The sequence below is a fragment of the Sapajus apella genome, unplaced genomic scaffold, assembly GCF_009761245.1.
Source record: "Sapajus apella isolate SASKATOON/1434 unplaced genomic scaffold, GSC_monkey_1.0 scaffold62, whole genome shotgun sequence".
Lineage (NCBI taxonomy): Eukaryota > Metazoa > Chordata > Mammalia > Primates > Cebidae > Sapajus > Sapajus apella.
The window spans coordinates 19,171,802-19,189,735 of NW_022437002.1; the positions used below are offsets into that span (position 1 = coordinate 19,171,802).

General features: G+C 53.0%; 1 protein-coding gene across 12 annotated transcripts; it reads right to left on the reverse strand.

Moving 5' to 3' along the window:
• Positions 1 to 1,450: 1,450 nt before the first annotated feature.
• On the reverse strand, positions 1,451 to 17,707 carry TAL1 (TAL bHLH transcription factor 1, erythroid differentiation factor). 12 transcript variants are annotated; one of them, XM_032247503.1, is made up of 5 exons: positions 17,532 to 17,707; positions 14,572 to 14,727; positions 10,705 to 11,151; positions 9,232 to 9,326; positions 1,451 to 5,294 (listed from the first exon to the last, which is right to left on the reverse strand). In XM_032247503.1, the coding sequence occupies exons 3-5, from the start codon at positions 11,148 to 11,150 to the stop codon at positions 4,840 to 4,842; spliced, it is 996 nt and encodes a 331-aa protein (XP_032103394.1). In that variant the 5' UTR covers position 11,151; positions 14,572 to 14,727; positions 17,532 to 17,707; the 3' UTR covers positions 1,451 to 4,839. The 12 variants fall into 12 exon arrangements, with proteins under 12 accessions (XP_032103394.1, XP_032103395.1, XP_032103393.1 ...); XM_032247504.1 differs by lacking the exon at positions 17,532 to 17,707 and adding an exon at positions 17,131 to 17,511; XM_032247502.1 differs by lacking the exon at positions 17,532 to 17,707 and adding an exon at positions 16,769 to 17,511.
• Between the last annotated feature and the right edge of the window lie 227 nt (positions 17,708 to 17,934).

A 17,934-nucleotide genomic window follows, 5' to 3' on the forward strand; every position in this document is an offset into this window, starting at 1 on the left:
CTCCTCACACTGTTCCTCTCGCCTGTGGGCACAAACCAGGCCACCACATCACTGCTGAGATCCACAGCAGGCTCACCCCGCGGCTAAGTCTCACCGTCCTATCATCCCAGGTACCTCCTTGCCCTATGCCAGGGAGAGGCACACCTGGAAGCTTCCAAAAACCAGAAGCTTCTCTGCAGGCCAGAGCATGGTCCCCAAGCACTGCCCTGCTTCTGTCCTCCTTGCTGTGGTTGGAAGCACCCTGAGGACAAGAGCAGCCAAGTCAGAGCCTGAACAAGGCTCACCCCAAAGGAGCCAGAATTATCTGTGAGGTCCTTGAATTCACCTCTTGGCATAACCTTTTTTCTTAATACTCATCACTTTGTAACTTACTATTGAATCAATGTCTTTATTACTGTTGTGTGTGTCTGTGTGTTTACTGTCTCCCCTACTAGAAGTTAAGCTCCACCAGAACAAGAACAGAGATCTTTGTTTTATTCAATGTTGGATCCCCAGTACCTAGAACAATACCAGGCCCATACCAGATGCTCAATAAATATTTAAATGAAGCAGGGTGCCCGTGGCACATGCTGTAGTCCCAAGTACTCAAGGGGCTGAGACAAAAACCTTCTGGTTTTTGTACCTTTTGTTTCTTTCTCACCTTGATGACCCTTGAACTTCTGAGCTCAGGAGTTCAAGATCAGCCTGGGCAAAGGGCTAGAAGCAGCAAGATCCCATGTCTTGAAAAAAAGTCAAAAGTTAAATGAAAGAAAGAAAGCAAAGCATGATATTTCGTTAGAAGTGCCTGCGTGACCTACTGAAATCCCTGAGGATCAAATGGTCCATATGTAATGGCTTCCTCTAGACGCAGATGCTGTGCCCTTTGTTTTATTTTTGTAAAAGAATAAAGGTTGTAGCATCTAAACCACATTCCCATTCCTGAGCCTCCAGGGAAGTCCTTCCAGATGATATGAAGCCTCCACAGAGCCTCCACTCTCGACTTCCAATGCCTTCAGCCTTCGTCTCTGAGTCCCCAGTCCTCAAGAGCCAAATGTAATTGCTGCAGCAGCCACCATTGAGTCATCAGGGAACCTAGGGCCCTCTGATGGTATGGCTTTAATCTGTTCCGAACCTAGGATACATACAGCTGTCCCAGCCATGGAAACTGATCCCAACACAAAGCGGGGATGTCTGCAGAGGCTGCCCGAGCTACAAGCATGGGTGCACGAACCTGAGGAGACAGGCCCCCTCTATGGGGTCTGCAGAGGGAAAGAATGGAAACCCTATGGAGGAAGGTTCTCTCCTCCCCTCCAGGCCTGCCTTCAGGGTCAGGGGCAGAATCCCACTTCCTAAGACTGCAGCTGAGTCCTGGAAGCTCCCCACGTCAGGAGAAGCAGGTTCTTGCCATGCCTTTTCCTTCAATGTTCTGAGTCTCAGGCCTAGGAGTGCAATGCAAGCACAGAGTCCTAGGGCCCCTTTGTAAAACTTTTATTTAGAAATCTTCCCGATATATCCTTATATATATACACACATCATCACCATATGGGTTTTTTTGCTAAAGAGTCACACACCCACAGTGTTGGCCTCTGGGCTGTACAAAGGTCAAGGTACCTGGAGCGGTTACTCCTCTTCTGCAGAAAATGCAGAGACCAACGCAATTCATCACATACAGTACAACATTGACGGAAAGTGCTGGGCCCGCCCACAGAAACAATGCACTATGTACATGGGCAGGGGGCAAGTCTTCAGCAGAGGGTCACGTACCATCAAAATCACAAGTACGGCCAGACCCACCCCCAACAGGCCGAGATAGTTGTCGGCTGACTGTAGATGCTGTGTCCTTTGTTTTATTTTAGAAAAGAATAAAGGTTGTACCATCTTGCCATTTGCCGTAACAAATAAAAGCATAGGAATTTGTCTTAAAAGATGTGACTCCCTCCAGTAGTTACGGTCATCTTTGTTCTCAAAATGTTGTGTTTTGTTTTGTTTTGCCTTTATGTTCTTTTCCCTTTGTACAGATACGATTCTTGGAATGTTGCCATTTTTTCATGGGTAACAAGGAAGGAGAGGAAGGATAAGGTCATGGGATACAGAGGGTGAAAATAAAAATTACAGATCTTCTTCAGTTCTTACAAAGACCTAAAGCCTTGCCCTTTCCTACCAGGCTTGTTTTGGGTAGTCACATTACATTTTACACAATCTGCCTGTGTTCCCATATCTCCTTTTCCATTCTCTTTACTGTCCCTGGCCTTAGAACAAGACAGAAACTAAGACAATCTGGGCTGGGTGCAATGGCTCAGACCTGTGATCTCAGTGCTTCTGGAGGCAAAGGCAGGAGCATCGTTTAAAGCCAGGAGTTCAAGACCAGCCTGGGCAATATAGTGAGACTCCATCTCTACCAAAAAAAAAAAAAAAAAAAGCAAAAAATTAACCAGGTGTGGTGGCTCACACCTGTGGTCCTCCCTACTCAGGAGGCTAAGGTGGAAGGATTGCTTGAGCCCAGAGTTCAAGGCTGCAGAGAGCAATGATGGCACCACTGTACTCCAGCCTGAGTGACAGAACAAGATACTGCCTCAAAAAAAAAAAATAGACAATCTGGAGAAATGAGGACAATCTCCATAACTTAGGCCAAAGTGGTTTATAATCTAAATTATCCAAATGCGGGGCAGTCAGGCACACTGGCCCACTGCCTAGGTCGTGGACTCAGGCTGTAAACCCCACTACAGGATTGAGATTGAGGGAAACAGAGCTCTCTATGTTCTCAAAACAGTCTACTTTTCATGACCCCCTTCAGTCCACATCATAGCCCTAAGAGATAGGCCAAGCCATAGTCGCATGGCAAGCCTGAAAGAAGAGGGAGCCAGAAGTTTGAGTTATTGATAAAATGTGTGATCCATCTCATGAAACCCATCCACCCATCCACACTGTGGCCACTTCCCATTCCCAAGTCAAGTGAATCCAGTGTGAAGCAAACAGCCTTGGATCCTACAGCATGACTTTATCGTTAGACAGATGGGACTCCTCCATCATAGGATATTCCAAACATTGGAAAGGAACCAACCCTAATGTTCACCAAAACATGATCTGGGGAGTCTGAAATTGGATGGAGAGTCAGAGTGCTACAAAGGTGAACCACGTTGCCCCAAGCTCAAGAATTGGACCTTCCTTAAAAGGAAGGGCAGGGGAGCGGACACATTCTCTGTCTGTACATGACTGAACTGGGACCCCATTATGGTGAGGGCAAGTCACCGGGCTGAAGCCCAAACTATAAGGTGGGCTTTCCAGACACGAGTGACGAGTTCTTACACGACAGCGCAGGGTCACAAGCTATCTTCCCTCTGACGTCAAAGGCAGAGCCTAGATGGAGAGGGTGACTTAAGGGCACAATGACAGACATACAGGACTTTTGTGCAGTTTGTCCCATGGGCTTAGATGCAGGTCACAGACAGGCCTCACCTTAAGAAAGCCACATCCCACCATCTGGATTGAAACAGGAAATCAATGAAGGGGCAGTGGTTCACTCTACAAAAGGAGTTTTCACTTTACAAAAGGACTTGCAGCAGTTATTTCTTTAAAAGATGAAGGATGAGGATGTGATTTACAAAAACTGCATGTACAACTTTCAGAGGGGAGCACTTCTGTTGCATTAAACCAACCTCCCAGACACACCCTTGATGACCAAAAGCTGCACAATTGAGGGGTGTTTATGGTTCTCCTAAGTGAATGTGCATATGTTTGGGTCTTAGCCAGGGCCTGGTCTCTGATTGGATTTCCCATGCCCTAGAAGTGAGGCTGGATCCTCGTACTATTGAGAACTAACAATTCCACCAATAACTGAAGTCAAGCAAAAGTTCCAAATGCAAAGCATTCATAGGATAGCGTTTGTGCTCAATTCAGAACACATACCAGACCATCAGCAAACAGACATCTTACAGCAAAGAAATCCCTCTAAGCATCTAGAATGCACAGATGGGGCTGCGCATCTACTCTCAGCACCAGCATACGCCCACCAGCACACTGGCATTCATGCCAGCATGAACAGTGATGTGGAGGAGTTGAAGCCCACATGCCCAAAATATGTCTTACTCCATTTCACTCTAACATCATTGTCCCTTTCTCTGCCTTCGCTCTCTCGGGCTGCAGATGCGGTTTCCACAGCCACAGGCTTAGGAAGGCAAGTCTCAGTGGGGAGAAAGCAAAACTTTGATCCCCAGGGCAAGTAAGGGCGACTGGGTGTCCTACTCCTCTGGCCCAGCTCATCTAGAGCAGACTGTCCACTGACCATCTTCTTCAACCAGGCCCTGAAGAAGGCACCTCGAGGCTTGTGACTCTGCAGCATCTGGCAAGCTGGATGGATCAACATAGGCCTGGGTGAAGATGGGGCTCACGAAATGGGCAGCTGTTGGGTACCTATAAATACGGACAGAAGTGGCCACACAGGCCACCCCAGACAGTTTGGGAGGGGTTAAAGGCAAGGCAGAGGCTGTTGGATGCCTCAGATGAGAACTGACAACTCCGGGTCTCAGGAAAGACAGGGCTCCCAAACTCCAGGCCAAAAGCAGTGACACGCCAGCCTCTTACTTGGGAAGGATTAGGGACTGAGGGAAGGGGGAAGACCGTGCCGTCTTCACAAAAAGTACCTACCACTTTGCTCCATTTTTCTGATCCCTACTGGTACAGGAAACAGAAAAGCCAGCCCCAGGGTCAGTAAAGGCTTCCTAAACTTCAGACATCCAGGAAAGTTCATCAAGTCCACTGCCTTGCTTCAGAGCTGCCCAATTCTCATCCTATCTGCCCTGAAGCCCACCATCCCAGCAGCCTAAGGGCACCCTCCTGGCTGATCCTGGTAGCCCAGACCCATCACCGAGGGCCGGCTCCATCGGCGGCAGGCAGCATGGCAGGATGGAGGCTGCGGGCCGTGTGTTTAGGCGCCGGCTCCTCTGTGTAGCTGTCCGGGCTGGCTGCCCCATCCAGGGAGCTGCCACAGCTGGAGTTGGGGGAAAGCACATCCTGCAGGAGGTCATCCGGGGGCGCACTGCCCCCTCCCCCACCCCCACCCCCACCAGCCCCCACCACAGGGTCCTTGCCAGGCTTGGCCCGCTGGGTGCCTTCCTCCTCCTGGTCATTGAGCAGCTTGGCCAAGAAGTTGATGTACTTCATGGCCAGGCGGAGGATCTCATTCTTGCTGAGCTTCTTGTCCGGGGGATGTGTGGGGATCAGCTTGCGAAGCTCAGCAAAGGCCCCATTCACATTCTGCTGCCGCCATCGCTCCCGGCTATTGGTGAAGATACGCCGCACAACTTTGGTGTGGGGACCTGGATATTAGGAGGACAAGGGTTAGGAGAATGGGCTTGAGATTCCTTCCCCAAAGGAATCTCCACCCATTGGGAAACTTGGGAAGCCTAGAATGCCTACTTTCCTCTTACTTAGAAAACATCCACCCTTCAAATTCAAGTTCCTGTGCTTCCTCATCTATGGGAACTTCCTCAACCCCTCCAGACAGATCTAACCAACCACCACCATCCCGCAATCCCTAGAGCTCCATCACTCTTGATCATTACTTATGTTTCTGTGCTCGTCTCTCTCTCTGGACTGTGAGATATTTGAGGACAGGGGCTTTATGCTATTCATTCATTCACTTGTGCCAAGAGACCTTACAGCTGTGTCTAGGGAGACAGACTCCATTCCTTTTCTTTTTCTTTTTTTTTGATTCTTTTTTTTAAAGATGGGGTTTCACCATGATGGCCAGGCTGGTCTTGAACTCCTGACCTCAGGTGATCCACCCACCTCGGCCTCCCAAAGTGCTACGATTACAGGCATGAACCACCGCGCCTGGCGAACAGACTATTTCTATTTGATTATCCCTGCCTAGATGAATGACTCTGGACAAGTGGCATAAAAACTGGTGAAGTGCCTTGGCTTCATCACCTATAACATGGAGGTAATGCTACTAAGTCATGAGTTGTTACATGGGTCTAATATCTAACACAGGTAAAGGACCTAAGACAACGTCTGACTCCACTTAAGCAGTCAATAAATATTAGCTATTATTATCCAGGTATCCAGTTTTTGCTAGCAACCAGGCACTGTGCTAGGTACTGAGGAATAATGGTGAACTAAATAGAGTGGCTGTCCCCATGGAGCTTACATTTTAACGGGGAAACAAATTTTAAAAGTCAAACAAATAAGGGATGAATCCTAATGAAAAGAAGCTCTATGTTTAGCTCCCATGGCTGGGAAGACTTTTCTGAGGCTGTGAAGAACCAGCTAGGCACAGGATGGAGAGAGGAAGAAGAGTATCCAAGCAGAAACTGGCACACAAGCCCTGCACTAGACAAGGCCTGAAGCCAGGCTGGCTGGAGTCCTGTGCACAGGATCAGAGTAGGCAGGGTCCAGATCCCACAGGGCCCTGCAGTAAGGCATAGGGACTTTATCCTAAGGGTGTTGGAAAACACAGAGTGGGGGCTTAGAAATGTCTGCTGACTGACCCATCACGGTGGCAGGTGGGGAATGGAGGGGAGAGCAGAGATCGGTGCAGCAAGGGTCTCACACTAAGGAGAGAAGTGAAGACACAGCTATGCACAGCCATGGCCCGTAGCTCTAAGCAGGTTTCTGAAGGCTGCCTCAGTCTCCCCACGTCTACAATACACTGATTATGGCTTGGGCCAGTAGTCACTAAGATTCCATGTATAAAGACAGAGTAGTGGTGGACATCAGCACACATGTCTAGGGTGCCTATGGTATGCAAAGCACTGTGCTGTGTCCAAGTCTGACCTGGGATTTGCAAAGCCAGGAGAAGACAGAGAAGGGTCCTGCTAGTGCTCTTGAACTTCTGAGCTGAGGAGACTGCTTCTCTCCCTAACACCAAGGCACAGGGCCAGGGTCACATAGTCCCGGAAGCTCTGTGCACTGAAGGAACTGCCAGTCCTGAGATATTTATTTGCCCTCTTCTAGTCACCCCTGGAACCAGACCTCAGAGTGTGAAAACTGGGGAGGAGCAGGGCTCAGACCTCACCTGAGACCCACTGCATTTTATAGCTACAGACACTGAGGCTGGAGTGGAAGCAGACCTCACCTCAGCGGTCAGTCTGTGAATTAGCTCATCCATGCCGCACTCACTGCTTGATCATCTTTCTCTCTCCTACATGCACGCAGGCATGCACATGCGCGGGGAAACACACACACACACACACGCGCACACACACACACACACACACACACAATTTTCCTGGGAAGGATCATCCCCTTCCCATGGTACCTTGAAGCTGCCTTTCCAAACCCTAGCAGGCCCCAGCCCAGCTGAATCTTTACCAAAGGCCAGACCCAGCACGGGAAAAACACAGCACACCTGCAGGGCAGTGCTACCCTGGGCTGCCTCTAAGGAAATTACTTGCTGCTTTCAGGCCTCCGAGAGTGTCCCTCAGTGGTGATGTAGGGAGGACAGTCCCTCCACCATGACTAATGCTGGTGATCTTGAGGGAGCGTCTAGCTGGGGAGGAGGTAGTTATAACTGCCATCACTGCTGGCACTAGACTACATCCAGAGGAGGAGATGGTGGGGAGGTGGTCAGGACTTATTCCAAAGCTTGAGACCAGTGTTATGAGGGTGTCCAGGACTTAGCTATGTGACGTTGAGCAAGCTGCTTAAACTTTCTCAGCCTCAATTTCCTTACCTGTGAGATAAAAACCATAATACTGCCCTCATGAGCTTCTGGTAAGGATTAAACAGAAATCAAGCACACAAAGTCCATGGCACATAGTAGGTGGTTCAATAAATGGTAGTGGCAGTTCAACAACAGGAATCCACATCAAATCCTAACTCTAGATCTTGCATTAGTTCTAATTCTATGGACTCTTCTGGGTTCAGTGTCTAATTTCAGTGTCCCCTAGACACATCTTGCACGCCCAGACCCTACCCTTGCTTACATGTCTGACTACTCCTCTCTGGTTTTCATCCAAAGAACCACCCCTTCCTTCACCTTCCTCTTTCCTGAGTCTGTCTACCCCTCCTAGCATCCTCTGTCTCTCTCTGGCCAGCACTGAGTAGGTGCTCTGTAAATATTGCCAACCCTTATGGGTGATGACTGCCCTATACTCCTGCAGACCCCACAAACACTCGCCCCTATGCTCTGCCTCTTCTGCCTATTGGAGAAATGCCTAGTCCCTGGGAAACTTCAGAGCTGGTCCTGTCTACTTCCTGTTTGGTACACCTGCCTCTCCTAGACTACAGAACCCCTCCCTAATCTAGCAGCAAGGCACCCCTGCCTCTCAGCCCTGCACACATGTGCCCCAGGCTGGCTGGGTCTTTTGAAGTCTTTTCTGATGTCCAGACCCCAGCCCAGCTCCTCTCCAGAACACCACAGAGGGTTCCAACTCCAGAGGCTCCAGCTCCATACTCTCACCCCTCCCACCAGTTTGGAACACAGATCTCAGCCTGGCTCTGAGGCCCTGGGCAACCTTCCTACAGAAGCCCCAGGCCACAGCCAAGCTGAAGTTCTGGGGGCATCAGGGTCTGGCTCAAAGTCCCTCAGCTCTGAAGTGCCTGCTCTCCTGCCCCTGGTGCTGGGACCCATCTACTATACAAGGTCAACCTTGGGAAGATGGTGAGGGTCTTCCAAATCTCCCATTTATCCAAACCATCCCTACAAATTCAAGGAATATCCAAGTAGCTCAAAGGAGCAGTGCCAAGGCCCTTCTCAGGGAATCCAGGGAGCAGGATAGAAATCCATGATGTCAGGAAGGGAACCCCAGGTCTCAGCCCAGTCTCCCATTCTGGGAGACAAGGGGAGCCTACTGAGTAGGGACCTTGGAGGAGACCCTTGATGACAGCATTGCAGAGAGGAAGCAGACTCCAGACTCTAAGGAAGACTTGAGAGGAAGTGCAGGGAATACCTGAGGGTCAGTGCCTAGAATGGGGGCTGGGGGAAATTGTGTGTTTCTGCGCTCACTTGGGATCCTTACCAAAGGGTAGGAATGGAGCCTGGAGTGGGGACTGAAATGAATTCCAGAGGTTTGGGCTAAGCGCCACTATGTGTCTCTCTCCCATGTCTCCTCTTCTCAGGACTATGAGTGTGGCCCTGCTAGCCCCAGCAGGACTTTACCTAGCCCCAGCTCAGCTGCAGGCAGTTTGGGCTTCCAAAGTGGCCCACCCATCTTTGTGAGACACCTACGGAGTAGACCCAGATGTTCCCTCCAGCAAAGTGCTCTAACCAGCGTGAGGGGCAAGTACAAGGGTGGTGTGGGGCAGACTCACCATCAGTAATCTCCATCTCATAGGGGGAAGGTCTTCTCTTCACTCGGTTGTTGGTAGTGAACATAGGAAAGGCATCCGGCTCCCCAAAGAACCCACTGTGGGAGGGAACGGGCAGAGCACAAGATCCCATGTTGGGGGGAGAGGAGAAAGAGGCTCCTTAGGGATCCTCCCCACATGTCTTGAGGCCCCCCCCCACAACCCTGCTCCCTTCACACTGAGCTGGAAACACACACACACACACACACACACACACACACACACACACACAGAATGCCCTCACTCTGTCATGAAACAAGCAAAGGGAGGAAGGACCACGTAACCTGGCATCCCTCCACACAAACACACAGGCACACATACAGAAGCAGAGGTGAATAACACATGGAACAAACCAAAAATGAACACACACGCACACACAGAAAGAGAGAGAGAAAGAGAGAGAGAGAGAGCTACTCCACAGACAGAAACACTCTCCATTCTCCCGTCCCGGAAACAAGCACACAATCCACACACACCTCCACTCTCAAACACATGCCCACTCAGGCAGACGTGACCTTCATAGCTGATGGTGCACATCTCTGTCACCACAAAGGGGCATACTGTCCCCTCCCCCCCACCTCACCCCACCCATAAGGGGCTGTGGAGACAGAACATACAAGAAACCCTGACTCCCCTCTGCTGAAATGCACCCTCTAGCCCTCCACCCTCACCCACTCTGGGCTCTCCATAGCTCTGTCTCTGTACGGCCAGACTCATGGACTGTCCCACACTCTATCCCTGCCCCATCTTCTGGCCCCTATTCCAAGCCTACCGTGTCGTCTCATCATCATAGTGGCCCCAGCAGGAAAAGGGATGCTCTTACAACCCCTGGAATATGGGCTGGGGCCAGAGACCATGGCTAGGAGCAGAGAGGCTGAGAGTGGAGGGACAGATCAGTCCTCCGGCCGGCCCTCCAGCGGAGATTCAGGGGAGGGTGCCCCTGCCACCACCCTCGGATCCTTATCTTTTGCCTGTCCACTTAGCACTACGCTTCCGAATGAATTTCACACTCTCAGCCGCAAACATCTACCTCTGCTCACAGCAAAGCACATGCAGGCACACTCCTGGTACCCACGCTCAGGTGACTCCATCCTATCAGTTCCCCACGACACCACCACACAGCACACCAGCCACACGCCTGCAACCCCGAAGATGTCCACGCCCTCCTCTTGGCTTCCACACAGCCTTGCACCCTGCAGCCAAGCGCACACACTCTCGCACAGAAGGCTCCTCCCTCACTTGCACTCACTCGGGGGCTCCAGCTTGAGGCTCTGGAGCCCTTGGGTGTAAAATGACCTCCTCTCCCGGCGCTCCACCCGCTCGGCCCCGCGGACTGGAGGGCAGGCCGCCTCCGAGGTGCCGAAGGGAAGCCCGGGTGCCGGTGGTCGCCTTGCCCACCCGCCCCTCCCGCCCAGCCCCTGGCCCCTGGCCCCTGACCTGCCGAGCGAGGCCAGCGGCTGGCTGAGGCTGTAGAGCAGCGCGCGGCCGGGAGCGGCTGGGGCGGCCAGCGCGGGAGGACTCAGCTGCACCATGCGGCCGTCGCCGGGCAGCTCCCCGGGGGCCGAGGCGGGCGCGGGGGCCGGGGCGGGCCCGGGAGGTCTGCACAGCTCGGTGGTGGGCACCCGATGGCGCGCTTCGGCCGCCGCCGCGTCGCGGCCCTTTAAGTCTCTGGCGGCGCCGCCCCCACCGGCAGGGCAGCCCCCCGGGCCTCCGCGCGCGCCCAGCTCGATGACTGGGGGCTCCGCGGGGGCCGCGCGGCTTGTCTCCTTGGCGACGCCGTTCAGCAGGACCAGGTGCGGGGGGGCCATGCGGGCCTCGGCCGCGTCCCGTCCCTCTAGCTGGGGGTCACTGCGAGCCGCCTCGCTCGGCGGCCGCTCGGTCATCCTGCGGGCAGACAGACAGACAAGCGGACGCCCGCTCTGACGACCGCCCCCGACCCACTGACGTGGGCTGGGGCAAAGGGGTGAAGGGCAGAGAGGAACTCACGCACCGAGATGTGAAAAGAGGCAGACAAAGTTAAGCGCCACGTGGGGCTAGGGCAGGAGGCCGGGCGGGGCTAGGGCGGGCGGGAAAGGGGGTCTCTGGATTGGGAGAAGGGAGGGGTGACTGAGAGACACAGAGACTGGGGGCCAAAAGGACAGAGATAGGGGAAGAGATAGGGGAAGACGACGGAGACATTGGAAGAAAAGGAATACAGTCAGCGAAAGAAACACAGAAGGGGAAATCAGGAGGAAGGAAATGTACAAGGAGGCGAGAAAGAGATTATCCCGTCCCCCTTCTCAGGCAGAAAGGGAAGAGGAGGGAACAAATTCCCGACCGTGCTCTTTAGTTTTAGCGGGGATTCTGTCAGGCATAGGTTCGTTGCTTTGGGAACCTCCCTTGGCCTCTCAGAAATACCCTCAGACCACCTAGGAGCGCACCCAGAAACCCGGTGCGGGTAAAAGTAGGGAATTGGACAGCGAGGCTACAGGGACTGGGGTCCGCTCTGCTAGAAGTGGCAGAGAATAATCCCAAGGAAGCAGATCCCTACATACACACACACACACATACACACACACACACACACACACACACACACACACACTTGCCCCGCTGGGGAGTGAGGGTCTGTCTACACTGAGCAAATGTACTGTGAGTCTTGTGCCCCCGCCAGTGGGCCTTCACTCCTACTCAGCCCCAGATGAGAGGTCACCAAGGGAAGAAGATGGTGCTGGCCACGCGTCTCTGCACACTCCACTCCATTCCACTCAGCTGGACTCGGAAGTGAGGTCGAGTCTCAAAGAGAGGCCTGGCTCCGGTGGAATGGAGCCCAGCATTTGAAGGGTTTTCTGAGGCCAGTGGGGTCTGGACTCCCATCCAAGGGCAGGACAGGCTGCCATGAGGCCCTTGAACCCTTCCAGCCTCCCTCACCACCATCTCCTGCCTTGGTGTTCTTTGGGAAATGAGAGGAATACCTCCTTTATGCAGTTGAAAGTATTGTGCAAATGCTCAAGTAATCATTATTAACAAGGAGAATGCCCCAGTGAGAAAACTGTCTGGCTCAAAGTCCCTCGCAGCCTACCCGTGAGACAGCCAGACCAGAACAATAATCTCACTTTGCTCTACCCTCCCATATTCCCAGAGCAGCAAAACCACCTTGTGCTCCCACAAGCATACTCCAAGATGACCACAGCCACTCTGCTTCCCACAAATGTGCTGGGGTTCTTCCATCACCTGGCTTCATCCAGATAGAGCCAGCCCCAGCAAGGAGGAAAACAGAAAAATTGGGAGACTCGAAGGCCAGAGTTTGGGGATGCTTGTGAGTTGTATATATATGATCAACTCCACATAAGTTGTTTAAAATAAGCTTTCTGCTCTCTGGATTATATAATTGGTTATTTAAAAGAAAACAAATACAAAAAATCAATTTAGCCCCATGCAGAGTCCATCTAATTATACACAGCAGCCATTGACCTCCCATACTGCCACTGCAATGCTCTGAACAACAGTCATTCTGGGAACCATCGCTCCTCACCCTAGAAGGGAGAACGGACCTTCTGCAGCCTCCTCTGGAGCTTAGCTCAATTGCCAACAGACACCCAGCACGACAGAGAATCAAGATTCAGACTGCTATGCACCTGCTCTTGGAATGCCAGCCTCCAGGGCCTGGCACAGAAACTGCAAAATTCCCTAAGACCTGGTGTATACAAGCTGTAAAAGCAGTAGGTCCCTGATGCTTCATTGAAAGTGAGTTTATGATTATGGTGGAGACAATAGGTCTTTATCTATAGAATGCAACCACCAAAACACCAAGGCCACTGGAAATGCACCAGAAAGTATATCAGCCAGGTCCTCCTGCTCCCAGCAGCAGCGAAGTGTGCCAGAAACATATCAACCCCTGGGAAACATACAAGCTTCAAGGTGTTGGTTCCCTACCTCACTGCTCACTGTTCTGACACACCAGTGTGAGCCCAGTAACCTGTGCTTAAGCTCCAGCTTCTAAGTGACAGTGTGCACTGCAGTTGCAGACTGAGCTCAAGCTCTGTTAAGACACACTTTTACCCTCCAATTAATTTGTCTGCTCGGCTCCTGCTGTAGCGTTGAGTTCCCGAGAGGCAATGGGAGTACGTATTCCTGAGAGGCAATGGGAGTACGTATTCCAGATGAATTGACCCTAGCCCCAAGTGTCCTCTCTAGACGCCTATAAATATCTCATCTTCAAGGCTCCTTGTAAGCAACATATGACTGGCTCCCAGGGTCTGTGGAGGACATCTCCCAGCTCCTCCCCACATTTTAGGAAAATCCTGCCCATTCTTCTGCAACCAGGATCACCAACCAGAGGTCCATGCCCTAAAGGAGCCACTCACAAACACCGATGGTTGTTGGCAACTAAACTGCATCACTTGGTTTGGATTACAGAAAAGAAAGCCTGAGTGATTTTGTTTGTTTTTATATGGGGAGAATGAAGGAGGAAGGAGATTTTATAGATTGAATCATTCTAGAATATTTGATCACCACAGCTCCTCTCTCTTTGTGCTGCAGAGACCCCGTGTATAGCCCCCAACATGAAATCCTCATCTGCAGCTGCCTGCCAGACAGCCAGAATATTTCCACCTATGCCAGGACAAGACAGGAGCACCGAGGAGATTCCTCCTGGGGGCAGGTCTCAAGCAGACCCAATTCCCCATAGAGAGAATTTCTTAGATGAAAACAGCCTCAGCCCTTACACCCAGCCTCTGCCCTTACACCCAGTCTCTGCCCTTACACCCAGCCTCTGCTCTCTCTACTGGGCCCACACCAGCACAACACCCTGGAGAAGCCCCAAGCCTCCACAAGTACCAAACCCTCCAGTGAACAGCACCGCCATCCTCACCTCTACCAGAGTAGAGGGGTGTTCCTGCCGCCCCGCCCTAGGCCTCAGGCCCGGGGTCAGGGCCCGCTGGAGCTGGGACTGCACTAGCCAGGAAGGCTGCCGCCTTCTTCCTGCTGGAGCTCCAGGCACAGTCTGCACCACCCGGATACAGCCGCCCTGAAGTTACCGGCCTTGCGAAACGTCCACAGAACCGAGACCAATGGGAACGGCTTGGACGACTAAGTCCAACTAGCTGGTTTTACCCAGGGCGGAAAAAGGAAAGAGCCGCTGGAGGCCACAGAAGCAGCGCTAACAGCAGTCAGATCCCGATTCCAAGCTCCGGCTGGTCCTCCCCTCCCCCCACCCCTAATCTGAGACTGGGCTCTCCTGTGTCCGGAGCCTTCCTCACCCAGGGCCGGAACCCAAGGCCTTCCTGGACACTTTCCACTGGCACCATCCCCTTGAAAACTCACCTGGGGCATATTTAGAGAGACTGGCCCCTCTGAATAGGATCTCCACTCCGCCGGAGAGGGGCGGAAGCCGAGGTGGAGGATGCGGACCCCAGTCTTTGCTTTCCCCCTTTTTCGCTGAGAGGCCTGCAGTTACGCTGCGGTGTGGTCCTGGGCGATCTGCCGCGCCCAAAGCGAGTTTCCAGGAAAGATAGGGGTGGAGAGAAAGAGGCAGGGCAAGAGGGAGGGAGAGAAAGAAATAGGGGTCAATGGCTGGGAATTACCTCCTGTCCCCGACCAACCAGTCCAGGGAATCGCAAACAGCTTTCCGCCCCCAACCTGCAGGTGTTTGGAGCCTTCCCTCTCCTCCCTCCTTAAAAAACCCTATACATAACCAATCAGGAATAGCTATTTAGTCCAACAACAACAACAACCCCTCCCCACAGGCTGCCTGGAACATTTTCGAACCCTCCAACTGAGAGCGGTCTGGTTCTGTGTTTGTTTTCTAAGCAGGGAGGTGTCTATGCAGTTGGGTCCCCAGCCAGGTCTCCGGCTGCCGCTACACCGCGAAGGGGTAGTCCCGGGCCTGGATGGGTGGAGGTCTGTGTCGGGAAAGGAAAGGCGAATAGTCCTTAGACCCAGGTCGGTGGGACAGAACCCTGGAGTCCCCCCAACCTCATTTTCTACCTGACTCCCATTCACCCACCTCCAACCCAAAGCGAAACCAGAACTCAATTCCAGGGGCTATACTTTCATATAGAAATGGAGTTGGAAAGGGGGATTGGGGAAAGATATCTGATCTATTCAGGTCCTTTCTAGTCTCCCTACTAATTAAGAAAAAGAAAGAGCGGAAAAGAGAGACTGAAAAAGAAAACGAAATAAAGACCAAGAAAAGGAGAAAGAAAGGGGAAAAGTCCCCCCCCCCGCACCCTCCCGCACCCCCCTCCCCGCCTTCCCCTTCATCACCCGAACAAAACGATTTTCGATTTTTCGGGGTTTAGACAGAGTAAAAGAGAATTCTAATGATTTGTTACAGCAATAAACAAGCTAAAAGGAAAGGAAGGTAGAAACAAACCCAATACTACTTTCAAGGATGTTGCAGGGTTTAGTTTTCTTTTATTTTTTCCTAGTGGATTTTGTTTAATTCGTTTTGCCTAAATCGTCAGGCTTATAATCACACATCGAAGTCTTGGATCAACTGCGAAGGCCTCCTATTTGCCCTGGCTTTGATGGAAATATAGGAATAATTCTTCCCTGGATTGCAATACAATGAGGAAGATTTTCTTCCTCCTCTTCTAATCTAAAAGAGGGGAGGAGAGGAAAGAAAGGGGGAATCCATCCATTCCCGGTGTGTTCGCTGGGGGTGAACGTTTGAGTGTTCGCTGGGGGTTAATGTTTGCCTTCTGTGTGACCAAGTCTCTGTGTCCGTCCCCCTCTCCATTTTCTCTTCCTACCTCAAACCCAGCAACTTAGAAAACGGCGCTAGCGGGGAAAACCCCGCTGCTTTGTTCTGCCGAAAAAGCCAAAAGGGACAAACTGCCGCTCTCTGGGATGATTATTTTAATTAAAATAGGATTTAATGATGACGATTGTGATGATGATGGCATTAGCAATCACAGTAATTGACAAAACAAAATTCTTTAAACCCAAGCTAGGGCCCGACCAACGCAGTCCCTCCCAGAGCCGAGACTCGGCAGCGGTTTCGGATGCGACGGGTACCAGACCCCAGCGGCAACGTCGCTCCCCCGAAGACGGGGCGGGAAAATCTTCCCTGGAGGTGATCCTGAATGCCCCCACCCGAGGCGCGAGGCCTGGTGAATGTGCCCATTGTCCTTTCGGGGCCTCTCCCTCGGACCCCGGCAGCCGCACCCACGAAACTGACCAGAAATGGACGAAGCCGGAGTGCGGCGGGAACCGAAGCCCGCAGCCACAGGCTCGAAGGCGCCGGCCTCGGCGAGCGCTGCTCAGCTTCAAGCCTGGAGGAGCCTCCCACTCACCAACGACCCCTTCAAAACAACGAGGCACAGGCGGGCCTCCCGGCAGAGCAGCCACCGACCCAGCGCTGTCCGCCCATCCAAGCCAATGACTGGCTCCCGAATACATCATAATTTGGAATAAAATGTGAAATCCCGCTCCCCGCCCCCATGCCGCCTCCCCCACCAGCGCCTCGATCTCTCGCTCGCCCTCCCCCACTCCCGCCCCCAGCGATTTGCAAACGCACCTCTAAAGGACACAGGCACACAGGCACACAACTCAGCGCGGACAGGACCACACAGGGTCCAGCCCCACAGAAGGGTAGCAAACAAGCACCACCCAGCACTGCCCCAGAAGCCGACATGGTCAGCCCCGCACACTGCCCAACAGGACACAACGAAATCAGTCAAATGCAACGGCTCACGGACACACAACCCAGCACAGCCGAGATCACACACGCCCGACATAACGACGACACCACCCAAACCCAGTCGCAGAGGCCACACACCCCACACACAGAACCAGAGCCCTGCCGAGAACGCCAACCGAACACAATCGTACGCGACGAGGAAAACGCAGAAGGGCCTCGAAGGGTCCACATCTACACACCCCAATCGCGCAGGCACCACCACACTCGGACACACAGCCTTCCGCCAAGAAGACCACACTCGGAAGCAGCCAACGCCGCCCACAGCTCTCACGAACGCACTCGCACAATCCCACCGCATGCACACAACCACGAAGAAGAAATGAAAACCAACCACCGCCTCGCGCATTTCTGTATATTGCGTAAGGAAAAGGGGGAAGGAAGGAAGAGAGTCTCTTGGCGGGAGGGGCGGCGGCAGCCGGGGCGAGGCCGTCCATGGAAAATGCCCCCCCATCGAAAGAAACCGAATGAAAGGGAGCGAAGACCTCTCTGCGGACCTGGGGGAAAAGAGGAGGGCATTGATGAGGAATTCGGTGGGAGGCCGCGGGTTGCTCTTCCCCTAGAAAAAGGCGAGAATGCTCACGTTTTTCTGCTACGGGGGTGCGTGTGTGGCCATTTTGAGGCCAGGTCTTGAGCGGCGGCGGCCAGGCCCCTCCCGCGGTCCCCGCTCCCCCGTCACCCCCCCGCGCTGCGCCCGCCCGGCTCCTCCACCGACGCGCTCTAATCCCACTCACGTTCCAGGCCTCGTTAGCATGGGCCGAGGCGCGCCGGGGCCGTGTGCGCCGCGGAGATAAGGCACTGCCGCGGGTCCGCCCGCCCCCGATAAGCGCCTCGGCCATTATGGGCCAAATGATTCATTTTAATTTGGCAATTTCACCGGAGGGAGTGGAGACTGGTTGAGCGGCGCTAGGACCGGCTCCGGAACGGAACGATCTGAGGAGAGCGTTGGACGCGCTGTCTAGGACCCAGCGGATCCAGCCCCCATT

Excerpts from the sequence above, each read along its gene's own strand:
- TAL1 (XM_032247503.1), bottom strand. The coding sequence starts at position 11,150 with ATGACCGAGCGGCCGCCGAGCGAGGCGGCTCGCAGTGACCCCCAGCTA. Across the intron at positions 9,327-10,704 it reads CCGCTGGCCTCGCTCGGCAG|TGGGTTCTTTGGGGAGCCGG; the intron begins GTCAGGGGCCAG and ends TCCCTCCCACAG. Across the intron at positions 5,295-9,231 it reads TGAGATGGAGATTACTGATG|GTCCCCACACCAAAGTTGTG; the intron begins GTGAGTCTGCCC and ends CCTAATATCCAG.